Raw genomic sequence first — 12,028 nt, 5'->3', positions numbered from 1 at the left:
TGTTTCTCTCTCTGTCCTGTCATTAAAGGCAAAAAGCCCACAAATATAATAAAAAATAAAAAAAACTTTTCATTGTTTTCTATTAATGGCTTCCTTTTAGGGATTTAAATAAATCAAGGTTTTGACATGATATATCACCAGATCATTTCTGGGTTTCACTTAAGGCTGTGTCTTGTATGTCTTGAGCTAAATGGATGGGAGCCAAGACGAAACTTATGGGCGTTGAACCAGTTTGACACGCCAGATCACGCGCCAACCCTGTGGACTTGCTCAGGCTTGCAATCTATTCATGGCCATTTTAGGAGCATATCCTCTGGGTGCATAATGGTGTAAATAGGAAAGGCTGCCAGACATTTAGGAAGGGGAGTTTTTAATATGTCATCTGACCTGTAATTACATGACAGAATTTGAGAATATAAATTCAAAGAGTCTCTTAAACAGAAAGTGAAACAACTGCAGTGTTTTTTTAAGCTCATCCACACAGGAAGAGTTTTGAAGTTGCATAATCCAAGTGCCCTAATCCTTATCATTCTCATTTCTGATCCTGTTAGTTGGCTTCATTGTAAAGCAGATATTCCTCTTAGTATTTAAGTTGTGCTCACTCAGCTGATAGTTGAGACCTTATCAGTGGTACTTACAGTCACTCTGATCACCAGTAGTCTGGTGTCATCAGGATTAGCCCCAGTCTGGAGTGTTTGTTTCCAGGACACAGCAGAGGATTTAAACCGTTCATGCCCTCTTTTAACTACCCTGACACTCCTCCATCTTGTTTTCTTTTGGGTCAGGCACTAAGTGTTTTGGACATTTGAAGACATGTCGTGGTTGACATGCGACAGGATAAGGTCAAAGGTTGTGGTCATGTTTATGTTGGCTTATGCTCTGATGTCTGCTATGACGTTGGTTTAGTTCAGCCCTGTTAGAGATATTGCACAGCACATGTAGCACCAGGAGGTTCAAAGAACTTGACCCAGGCTGCATCTAGCAATTATTTTTATTATCAATTTATCAGACAAGTATTTTCTTGTGTAATCTGTGGATCTGTAAAATGTCTTAAAAAGTCGAAAACGACATTACAGTTTCCTTAAGCCATAAGTGACTTCTGATTCCTTGTTTTGCCTGACTAACATTTTAATCTCCCCAGAATAATTGCATTTGTTATCGTACAAACAAGACAAAGGAACACAGCAAAGCCCCACAAGTGAGTCGTAGGCATGGGACAGTATGAAAGTTTCATGATGTGAGTATCCTGGCGGCCAGGATACTCACATCATGAAAGACACAATCACAAGTATATTGTGAATCAGTGGCCAAAATAATTGTGATTCACAATATTAACCATCAAAATATCATCAATCAAAATATGTTAAAAGACATACAGGAATCACTTTACCTTGTATTTTGTTAAGAATCAAATATTTTTATTGCAGAACAGATAAGACACACACGTTTTTTAGTGAACATCGTGTTTAGCGAAAAACAACCTTTAAAAACACTGTTATTGCAGAGTCTCTTTTATTGCTGGTTGCCCAGCAGTTTCTATGGGTGCTTCAGGACACGATATTCGCAATTAAAAATAATGAATAATGAAAACCCACAACAGTCAACTTATTGTGAGTGTATTTTATCACAATCTGCAATAAAATCATATATATTTTGGTGGCACGGTGGTTTGGTCATTAGCACTGTTGCCTTATTTCAAGAGGCTGGATGGGGCCCCTCTGTGGGGTGTTTGAGTGTTCTCCCCATGTCAGCGTGGGTTTGCTCCAGGTCCTTCAGCTTCCTCCCACAGTCCAAAGACATGCACATGAGGTTAATTGCTGACTTTGAATTGCGCGTAGGTGTGAATGTGAGCGTGAATGGTTGTCTGACTCCATGTGTCAGCCCTGTGAGATAGTCTGGCGACCTGTCCAGGGTGTACCCCGCCTCTCACCCAGTGTTAGCTGGGATAGGCTCCAGCAACCCTGTACCAGGATAAGCAGTTACAGAAAATGAATGAATGAATGAATGAATGTTTGGTATTTTTTCTTGAAAAATGACTATGTACTAGGAATGGGCAGCACAAGCAAAAACACTATTCGAAAATTGTGGCAACTATTCGACAATTTTTCAAATAATCAAATCGAATTTCAAAGCGGACATCCGCAAGCCCTGTGCGCACAAAGCTCCGCGCACCAGTGACTGCTCGGCATGTATTTTTCACATCACGGGACATTTTTACAGGACACTACAACGCGGAAGTGCGCTCGACTATGAAAGCCCGAATGACTGCGGACACTCCTCGCAGAGTAGTAATTTCTGCTTGTTTCTGCTGTTTGTAGAAGAGCATCAAACTAGCTGGTAGCCCATCTCACACCGCTGTAGCAATCATATACTGCCCTCGTGCGGTTAGGAGCTGAATTGCATGTCAAATAAAGGGGGAAAATAAAACGGCGAATAGTAATAGTCGCATTAAAAAATCGATTTTTCAAAAATAAAAGGACTATTCGAAATTCGAAAATCGTGACCCATCCCTACTATGTACATAGATTAACAGCGATAAGTCAATTTTCAGAATAGTTTGTGGTGATTGAGCTGACCTATCATTTCAACTCTATTTGAGATGGTATTAAAATAATCCTCTGACAAAAACTGCTATATCCAAATTTTTTAAAAAGTTGTTAAATTACCTTGACATTTATTTAAAGGAAAAATTGTGTTGTTTTAAATTAAATTTTTGCACTAGATTAAAAATGAACAGCTGCAAATTCTGAGCTATACCTCATATGTTGGTGAAGCTTTAGAGAAGCCAGAGGATTGAGAAATTTTAACTATTGTCATTTTCTGCTCCTTCCAGTAGTCCGTCTTACAAAACTGCAGACATGTTTCATTGCATTGCATATGAACCAACATTAACAAATTGTCAGGACAAGTTGTGCCTTGCTCACGCAGCTCGCATGCTGTCTCACCGGCTGTTATTGGTTTTCTGTGTGTGGTAACAGTCTGGGAGGATTTCTGGTTTCTGAAAAGGCCATTATTTGTCAAGGTGGAACCTTTAGCTGCCCACGAGTTGGACTGACTGACTGATTGTATTCCTATACAATAATATAACCTCTTCATCCACTTGTCATTCATTTTTCATCTGGCATATGGACACAGTGTGGCAGTTAAATGCAAAATCACTAACAGGGATTGTCTGTCCGTAAAACTGCACAAAGACTAAAAAAATGTCAGCTATTGAACTATGACAGGCTAACATTTGCTTTCTAAATGACATGCTTCCTCAGTCTGTCTCTCCTTAATGCTCTTTAAATTTCCCAGTGTCCTTCATGATAATTAATCTCCGTCCATCCTTCTCACTCTGTCATTTATCCTAAATTATCTATTTCCACTGCCTCAGCACTGGCTGTCAGTCAATACCATTTGTTCATAGGAGGAAGTCAATACACCATCCATTTTAAATAAGTGTATCCATACATTGATTTTTAGGTGTAGCTGTAGCGCTGCCCTTTACAAGCCAATAGGCCATTCTTTCAGTAGAAACTGAATGAATTGTTCTCATTAGTCTTAGTTCCAGTTTGATAGAGAAACAACTGTCAAATCAATACATCCATTAAAATTCATAGAGGGAGATGGACACCTAACAGTACAGTGGGAAATGCAAACGGACTATCCAGCAAACCAAAGAGAGGAAGTGACATAGAATGCAGTGCATTTTGGGTAGAAAAAAACCAAAGCTAACAACGTGAACCTGGGCAGCTTCTTGTGAGGAAACAATTAGGTTTGAACACCAAAGTAAAAACAGAAACCCCCAGATTGCATAAATTTGGTGTTGCTCCATTGTTTTTATGGTGACAAAGCTGGCTGAAGGGGATGGATTTCCATTTCTGGTCCGCTTTGAAAACTGCAGTGTGAAAATGAACTGAACGAAATGAAGGTGGGAAATTTTTCAGCATTCCCCACCCAATCGAACCGAGTCCCTCGAACTATACTGGTGTGAATGCGCCCTTAGTCATTCGTTCAAGGTCCACACAATTCAATACATGTAGCATCATACTTGTGTTTGGCCATGTCATCAAGCTGTCTAGTAGTCACTTACTTGACACCAGGAAACAGCACTTCAAAATAAAAAGCTCTGTGCAAGAAATTCACTGTACTTCAAAATATTAAGTGTGTTTTTTACAAACTTGACACCTTTGAGAGTCACTTGCGGTCCATTCGGAATGGATCCATGACCCACTTTTGGACCGCAACCTACCAGTTGGGAACTGCTGCCCTACACAACATAACAATGGAAGTTGTATGTTTTTTTCAGAAATCATTTGTTAGCATTTGACTGATTAACTGTAATTAATGTGTCAATTTTGAATCACAAGATGTGCTGTTTTAGTGATAACTTGTAGCCTGGAAATCCAGACCCAAATCTAGAAAGATTTAGGGTCTGGCCATGAGTAATGAAAATGGCCCAACTCGAGGGGCGGCACCAAGCATGCATTTATAAATATCACTACACACAATTGGATAACACCACGACCACTACGAAACACACTATGAAAAAGCCAAGTCGAACTCATTCATTGTAGCGGCCAAACAACTGGTGTTCATCCGTAGCCATCTTAATGTTTACTGACTGATTCCGGACTTCGTCGTCGCAGCGCTGTCGTCATCTGTTTAGCTCGCCTCTGGCCCGCCTATATCAGATACACCGATGTGATTGGTGCAGCTCGGTTTCATGGGCATAGGTATTGAGCATCATTACTGATTGCCAGAGTGACTCGCTGAGCAAATTCAAATTGTGCTCTCGCGAGAACTCTGGATTTCCTGGGAAGATAACTTGCACAATTAATGACTAAACATATTTTCACATTGGTGGAAGACACACCTGCAAAGCCTCTGCACCGGTGTAGTCAATAAAATAAAAAATCACATGAAATCAGGCGTTAAAGTTCTCCGGCACAGCGCCGGCACGGGCAGAAGTGCTCTGCAGTGCGAGCATTTCACTTGCATTTGCCCCTAAAAATATATACATGTGCGAACCGGGAAATTGATTTAGGCGCACAGTGTGTGAGTAAACACAACCTACTGTTTACCATAATCAGCATCGGACGTATTTTCATCGAAAACCGATCAAATAAATGTATTTTAAAACTCGCTCCTTTGGCTCTGATACAGCCGTCTCTCTCCCTGCTTGCAGTCACCATTGCACTGGGCTTTGTAACAATGTCCCGCCTACAGCCCCCTCTGATTGGTTACACGGCACAAGTGATAGCCAATCAACGCTGACGCCTGTGCATGCTTTCACATCATGTTACATTGAGACACAGAGCACAGATGGAGCAGGAGAGGCCCCGGTAAGCCAGCGGTAATTTTGAAGGTAAGGTAACAGAAACCACACAGAAATGAAAGTTGCAATAAAAATCTTTTATGCTGAAGTTTTAAAGTCACCACCACAACATTATATGATCCATTTCAATGATGACATGCTTGCCCAGAGGCGAAATTTCGACGTAACTGCCTGTTTAATTCACATCAAGCGTGTTACAATTTTGCAAACAGCCTAAATGATTTAGCCTCTAAAAATAAATAGCACCAAGGCAGAAAGGAGATGTAGGAGCTATAAGTCAAAACGTCTGGTAACCACGTAAAGTTTAATCTTTATTTATAAACTCATTATGCTATAAACGTTTAACCTGAAAAGTAACTACTAAAGCTATAATCTTTTTGTTCGTTTTGATAATAAACACGTTCCTTTGCAACACATACATTTCTATTTCTTCATTTTGTGACTGCAACACCAAGCCCCCCCCCCCCCCCGCTCCGGAAAAGATTTCAGATTTCAGGTACACTAATCTTCCGTGCTTCACATTTCAGGCACAATTTTTTTTTTCTTGCTATAACCCCTTTGAAATACAATGACGCTGCCTGATGATGTCACCCGAGGCACTCAAACCATGTGACAAAATCAAGCAGCAAACGAAAGACAAAATATGCACATGTACTCAAACATAATCCAGCACTTATATGTGAAAACATGCACATGTGCTTGACCCAAGATAATAACTTAAAAATAAAACTAATAACCCAAACGTCAAATTAATTAGACTGCACCGAAACTTAAGAATTCACATCCAGTGATTCACAAGAACACACGTTTACATGCATTACTACATATGCTAAAGCCTTTGTAAGCACAGCCACTGAGGGCCACTGAGGTGTGACAGCTGTCCTCTCTATTCTGCTTGTCTTGCCTTTTGTTTTCTGTCTCAGCTTTGTCGGCCTTTCCTCTGTAAATGACAGCAGCACACACCTCTGTTACTCTGTTACAAATACCAAAGTGACCTGTCACTGACAGGCATTTGATACTATGTTGTAACATTTTACAAATACCAGGATATGACTCATTGACTGTGGATCAGTCTTGGACTGCAGCGTCCATCTGTTGTGCAGTGACAGCTTGTTTTATTGTGTACAGTCAGAAAGACACACACACGCACAGAGCCACTTGACTGAGAGGCCAAAGGTGACAGAAGAATGAATCAACAGGGCAGGCGCTGTAGATGATGCTGTCAACTCATGACAACACATACGTACACATTCATAAACTGACATGAATTTATCTGTCACTGGATACTGGTGAGGACATCCCAACAAAGTACTCCTTCCGATTATCAGTAAATAATCATATAAATTTAGTCTTTCCAATTTAAAGACAAAAACCAACTGAGCCAAAACTTCAGGGGAGAATTCTTCTTATCTTTCTGTTTATGTAAAATAATTTGTTTTTGTCCTTTCTAGACCTTGATGTACAGCAAACACACACACACACACACACACACACACACACACACACACACACACACACACAGGGTCTCATATATCAGTAAGCTCAGGAGGACAGAGCACTGACTTTTAACGCCAGAGGGCTTTTTGCCCTTCACAAATCTGTGTCAGTGATAGTGTGATCACAGGGGAGAGTTGAAATGGCCACAGGCTGCAGCAGGATCTAGTTTCTAGCTCGGATAGCTTGACAGGGCTTTGTTGGGACTTGTGAAGTCATGTGAGGTCATTCACTGGCATGCAGTCTTTGTTTTCTGAATAGCAGAGTTATAGTTTTAGTAGACCACCCAACAAAGCTCCAGGGCAGTATGAAGAATATTACTATTATTTCTCTCCATTTGTGACACAGGCTCAGCCCCATTAATAAACCATGAGCTCAGCTTTTGGGTTTGGTTGCCGTTTTTATGCTCCAAAACACTGTCGAATTTTGGATACCTGTTCATGTGGAAATGTTGATAACATTTTGTGACATTTACAGTGAATCTAGACATGGTCTGTTACAGTTGTTGTTGACAGTCTGGAGACAAAATCATGCATGTGTGGTGATGTTAGGTTGATTTTTAATGATTGTTAAACATGATGGGACACATTGGAACATGTTCAGCTTGTTAAATATTTACTAATCAACTCAAAAGGTCACTGTTAATGTCACATTACAGGAGAAATAATGATTTAAACAAGTCCATTCACCTCTACCTATTTTTGTTGCCCATGGATCTCAATCCACTATCTCATGCAAACGTAGTCTATTTTTTACCTTTTCATACCAAATTGCGAGCGGCTGTGGCTCAGAGGTAGAGCAGGTCATCTACTAATCAGAAGATCATGTCAAAGTATCATTGGGCAACATACTGTCCCCCAAATCGCTCCCCATGGCTGTTCATCGGTGTGTGAGAGCTTGTAAATGATGACTGAGTAACAGGTGGTACCGTGTATGGTAGCCTCGGCCACCAGTGTGTGAATGGGTGAATGTGACATGTAGTGTAGAAGCGCTTTGAGTGGTCAGAAGACCAGAAAGGTGCTTCACAAGTGCAGTCCACTTACAACCTACCATTTACCATCTATAAATTAGCTAAGCACACTGTTTTTATGGGATATCCCTGTCTGTATTGGTTCAGTAATGCAAAGAAACAAGATATAATTCGTGTTCTTACAGGATTTTTAGTGGGCTACCTGGTGACGCAGCTCTAATCATAGTCTACCTGTTGTTCAGTGTATAGAAGTCATTGTTAAAGACTAAAGAAGTATTCAGATTGTATCTAAGGCTCATGTTGTTGAGTTTATAACACCATCTTGTATTAAACTCCATCCCTTGTACAAGATAAAATCCAGTTTCTCTATCCATCAAAAGGAGTGTCACATGAATCACTTGCTTTCACAGTGTGCACCTCATAGTTTCCCATCACAAGTATTTCTGCCATTTGAATTATTATCCTCTTGCCTGATGTGCAGGTATTTCTTTGTTGGATTTATTTACAGTTAGTTTCTTTTATATAGTTCCTATTTGAGCAACACAGCATTCCCAAATTGAAGTTTAATGTCTTAAAAGTGTGTCTATTTACTGCCAGAGAAGTTTTGCATTACTTCCAATGCATTGTTCAACTCGACTTGACTCTTCTCACTTCACTTTTGCTACCAGAATCCATAATCCAGAACTTGTGTTCAAGTCACATTTAGGTCATTAACAGCAACAAGAATCTAAGATGTGTAACAGTAGACACCCCCAGTAAATGTATCAATATGCAATAAGAAGACCAAACTCTAGTTAATCAAAACTTTCTTTTCCTCCTCCTCCCTGCAGGCTTGACGATGGGTTGCGTCAGGAGTAAAGAGGACAAGGGCCCGGCGTTGAAGTACCGACCCGACAACTCAAATGCCACGCCAGTCAACGCCCACCTGGGCCATTACGGGCCCGACCCCACCCTGATGGGTCAGTCACCAGCTATGAAGACACACAACAACAGCTACAACAGTCACGCTGCTGCCCTCACACCGTTTGGCGGAGCGTCTTCGGTCATGACGCCCTTTGGTGGGGCCTCCACCTCCTTCACCTCGGTGGCTGTGAGCAGTCCCTTCCCTAGTGTCATCACAGGTCAGTTTGTGGAGAAGATTTAAGGGCTGCAGTCAAATTGTCTTTTTTCTTTGTTTTTTTTATTAGGAAGATTCCTAACTGAGTAAAAGGAGTGGCAGTCGTGATGAGAGCTGGGTGAAATCTCTAAATTTTAAACAAAGGGGCTTCAGTGCTTCTTTTCTTATCTCCTTCAGCATAGGATACACTGAACTATCCTTTACGAAAGGAAAGGAGTTAATGCTGTCTTACACCTCCTTGCTGCAGCAACATTTAGTTGACCCTGTCCTTGTATAGCCAAAATGAGAGCTGTGTCTGTATACTCAGCACAAGTCAAACACGTTTTCAGTGGATGTGGGTCTCTGCCAGGGTTGTCCCTCGTCACTATTTCTGTTTGTGATATTCATGGACAAGATTTCAAGGCACAGCCAGGGGGAGGAGAGTGTCTGCTTTGAGGACTTAGAATTGCATCTCTGCTCTTTGCAGATGATGAGGTTCTATTGGCGTCATCACACCATGTCCTCCAGCATGCACTGGGGTGGTTTGCAGCCGAGTATGAAGTGGTTGGGATGGGAGTCAGCATCTGTAAGTCTTAGACCTTGGCTTCCTCCCGGAAAACGCTGGTTTGCCCCTTCTGGGTTGGAAGAGTTACTACCCCAAGTGAAGGAGTTCAAGTATCTCAGGGTTTTGTTCATGAGTGAGGTTAAAATGGAGCCTGAGATGGATCTGTGGTTTGGTGCAGCATCAGCAGTGAGGCGTGCACCGCGCCCATCCATTGTGGTAAAGAAGTACCCGAGACGGAAGGCAAAGCTCGCGATTTACTAGTCCATCTACGTCCCAACCCTTACCTGTGGTCATGAGCTTTGGGTAGTGACTGAAAGAATGAGATCACTATCTTTGATAGGGTGGTTGTGTTCAGCCTTAGCGATAGGGCTCGGAGTTCAGACATCCGGACTGAGCTTGGAGTAGTGCTGCTGATCCTTTGCGAATGGAGCTAGTTGAGGTGGTTAAGGCATCGAATCATGATGCTCCTGGGCGCCTCATGTTAAAGGTTTTCTGGGCACGTCCACTGATGAGGCCCCGGGGTAGACCAAGAACACGCTGGAGGGATTATATATCTCATCTAGTCTGGGAACACCTTGGGTTCTCCCAGGACGAGCCAGAAAGTGTGGCTTGGAGAGGTGTGTATGGAGTACCTTGCTCAGCCTGCTGCCCCCACGACCTGGCCCTGGATAAGTAGATGAAAAATGGATGGACTTTTCTACCTCAGCCAAGGTTTCAGAAGAAGACACACAGGATCAGGAGCAAGGGAATATGCATATTTCAGAAAAAAAGGCATTGAAAGTTTGAGCTGAATGAAATGTCCTTAATTATTCAAATAAATTCATATAACTTTGGGTCCCTGTGCCCCTTCAAAGAAGAAACAGAAATGTAAAGCTGTTTTTAATAGAACCCAAAATGAAGGATTTAAATTAACTCAACTAACAACTGAAACTAACTTTTCATTTTGTTGTCATTACGTTTAAATCAGTGTACAACTTTAGAATAAACTCTGCTCAACATTTGTTATGCACAGCAGATGTTATGCAAATGAGACATTTAAAATGAGTCAGTCGAAACATCAAGGCCAAAGAGAAACCCAAAATAGGTCTGTAATATGGGAAGCAGTACAGCAGACGTGGTGTTGCCAAAGCCAAAGAAAACAATTATATGCACTGACTGTAATGGATTTAGTAGTGCACATGCACAAGTTTTCATTTTCAATAGTTTGCTCAGGAAGACTTTCTGATTATTTGTTGCTAATGAAATGACTTTTAGTGATATGAAAAGTTAATCTCATGCAGTTTCAGGTGCGACATCACAGATCAGATGGGTAAATTATGCAGTAAATATTCAGAGCAATGAATGATGTTTTCTCTCAAAGCACACACACACACACTCATACACTCATGCACACACACCTCCCTCTTTGCTCTCAAGGACGATAATCTGGCCTGAGGGGCCGCTGGAGATCTAATCCTGCCCATTCAATTTCCTCCTTGAGATAAACATATCAGAGTCCTGTTGTCTCTCTGCACTCTGTCACTTCAGAGCACAAACAAATCAATTCTTTTCATTATATGAAAGAGATTAAGTGACACCAGTTTGACTTGAAGTGATACCAGCGTTTTAGAATTGTGAAAGAAATATCCTGTTTGCCCTCGTGTTCTTAAAACAACAGTAAAAGAGTTGGTTATATTTTTAGTCCAGGCCCTGAGGTCTGGAAGTGGGGCATTTCAAAAGATATTTTCAACATAATAAATGCTTGTATTCTGTGGTATAGTCTTGGATGTACTGCCATAATTGCTTATTAATTTGTTTGCCTGACTCAATGAGACCTTTACTAAAGTGGGAAATATTAAAAAAGTAACAAAGGAGGAAAATGAAAATAAGTATTTTGGTCTTTATTATGTGAAGGTCGAATGTCACGATCAAGTGAATCCAACAGCTTCTTGAGGCTCTGTCGTATGAAATATTCCTTGTATGTATAATATACACCTCTAAAGTTCAGTTTCTCTCACTTTCAGGCGGTGTAACATTTTTCGTAGCACTGTACGATTATGAAGCAAGGACGTCAGATGATTTGTCATTCAAAAAAGGGGATCGCTTCCAGATCATCAACAACACGTGAGTGCATTTGCTTTTTTACATTCATAAACTCCTGCTGTGGTGACGTGTGTGTGTGTGTGTGTGTGTGTGTGTGTGTGTGTGTTTAATCCCTCATTGTATTCAGGTCTGATATTAAGGCAGAAATCTGTCTGGGTTAATGGGTTCCTCTAATGGGCCATCTGTTTAGTCCCCATCGCTTTGCTTCTGCCACAGATCACTCCTCTAGTTCAGTGTTTTTCATTTGGGTTACAGTGTAAAATGTGGCACTCTTTCCTCAGTTAGTAAAATACAAGCAATGCCCATAATAAAATAGAAGTATAGTACCAGCATTTACAGAATTTGCATACAAAGACACCAACAGTGCACTGAAAATATTCCTAAAGGTCAAATACATAAAATTATTAGAGTCAATTGACTTATTTACACCATTGCTTATTTTCCTCAGTTTCCCTCTTTTCAATTTGGACCCTATTTTCCCATGTTCCCGATGTGACTCAT

At 41.0% G+C, this 12,028-nt stretch overlaps 1 protein-coding gene across 1 annotated transcript in view; it reads left to right on the top strand.

The window, feature by feature from the left end:
- yes1 (YES proto-oncogene 1, Src family tyrosine kinase) overlaps positions 1 to 12,028 on the top strand; it is a 39,872-nt gene that overhangs the window by 8,444 nt on the left and 19,400 nt on the right. The window contains exons 2-3 of the mRNA XM_049599365.1: positions 8,615 to 8,905; positions 11,449 to 11,548. Of these exons, the coding sequence (XP_049455322.1) occupies positions 8,623 to 8,905; positions 11,449 to 11,548 (383 nt within the window). The 5' untranslated portion in view covers positions 8,615 to 8,622. The remainder of the gene's footprint in view (positions 1 to 8,614; positions 8,906 to 11,448; positions 11,549 to 12,028) is intronic.

Source organism: Epinephelus fuscoguttatus, linkage group LG15, assembly GCF_011397635.1.
Source record: "Epinephelus fuscoguttatus linkage group LG15, E.fuscoguttatus.final_Chr_v1".
NCBI lineage: Eukaryota > Metazoa > Chordata > Actinopteri > Perciformes > Serranidae > Epinephelus > Epinephelus fuscoguttatus.
This window is presented reverse-complemented; position numbering and strand designations above follow the sequence as displayed.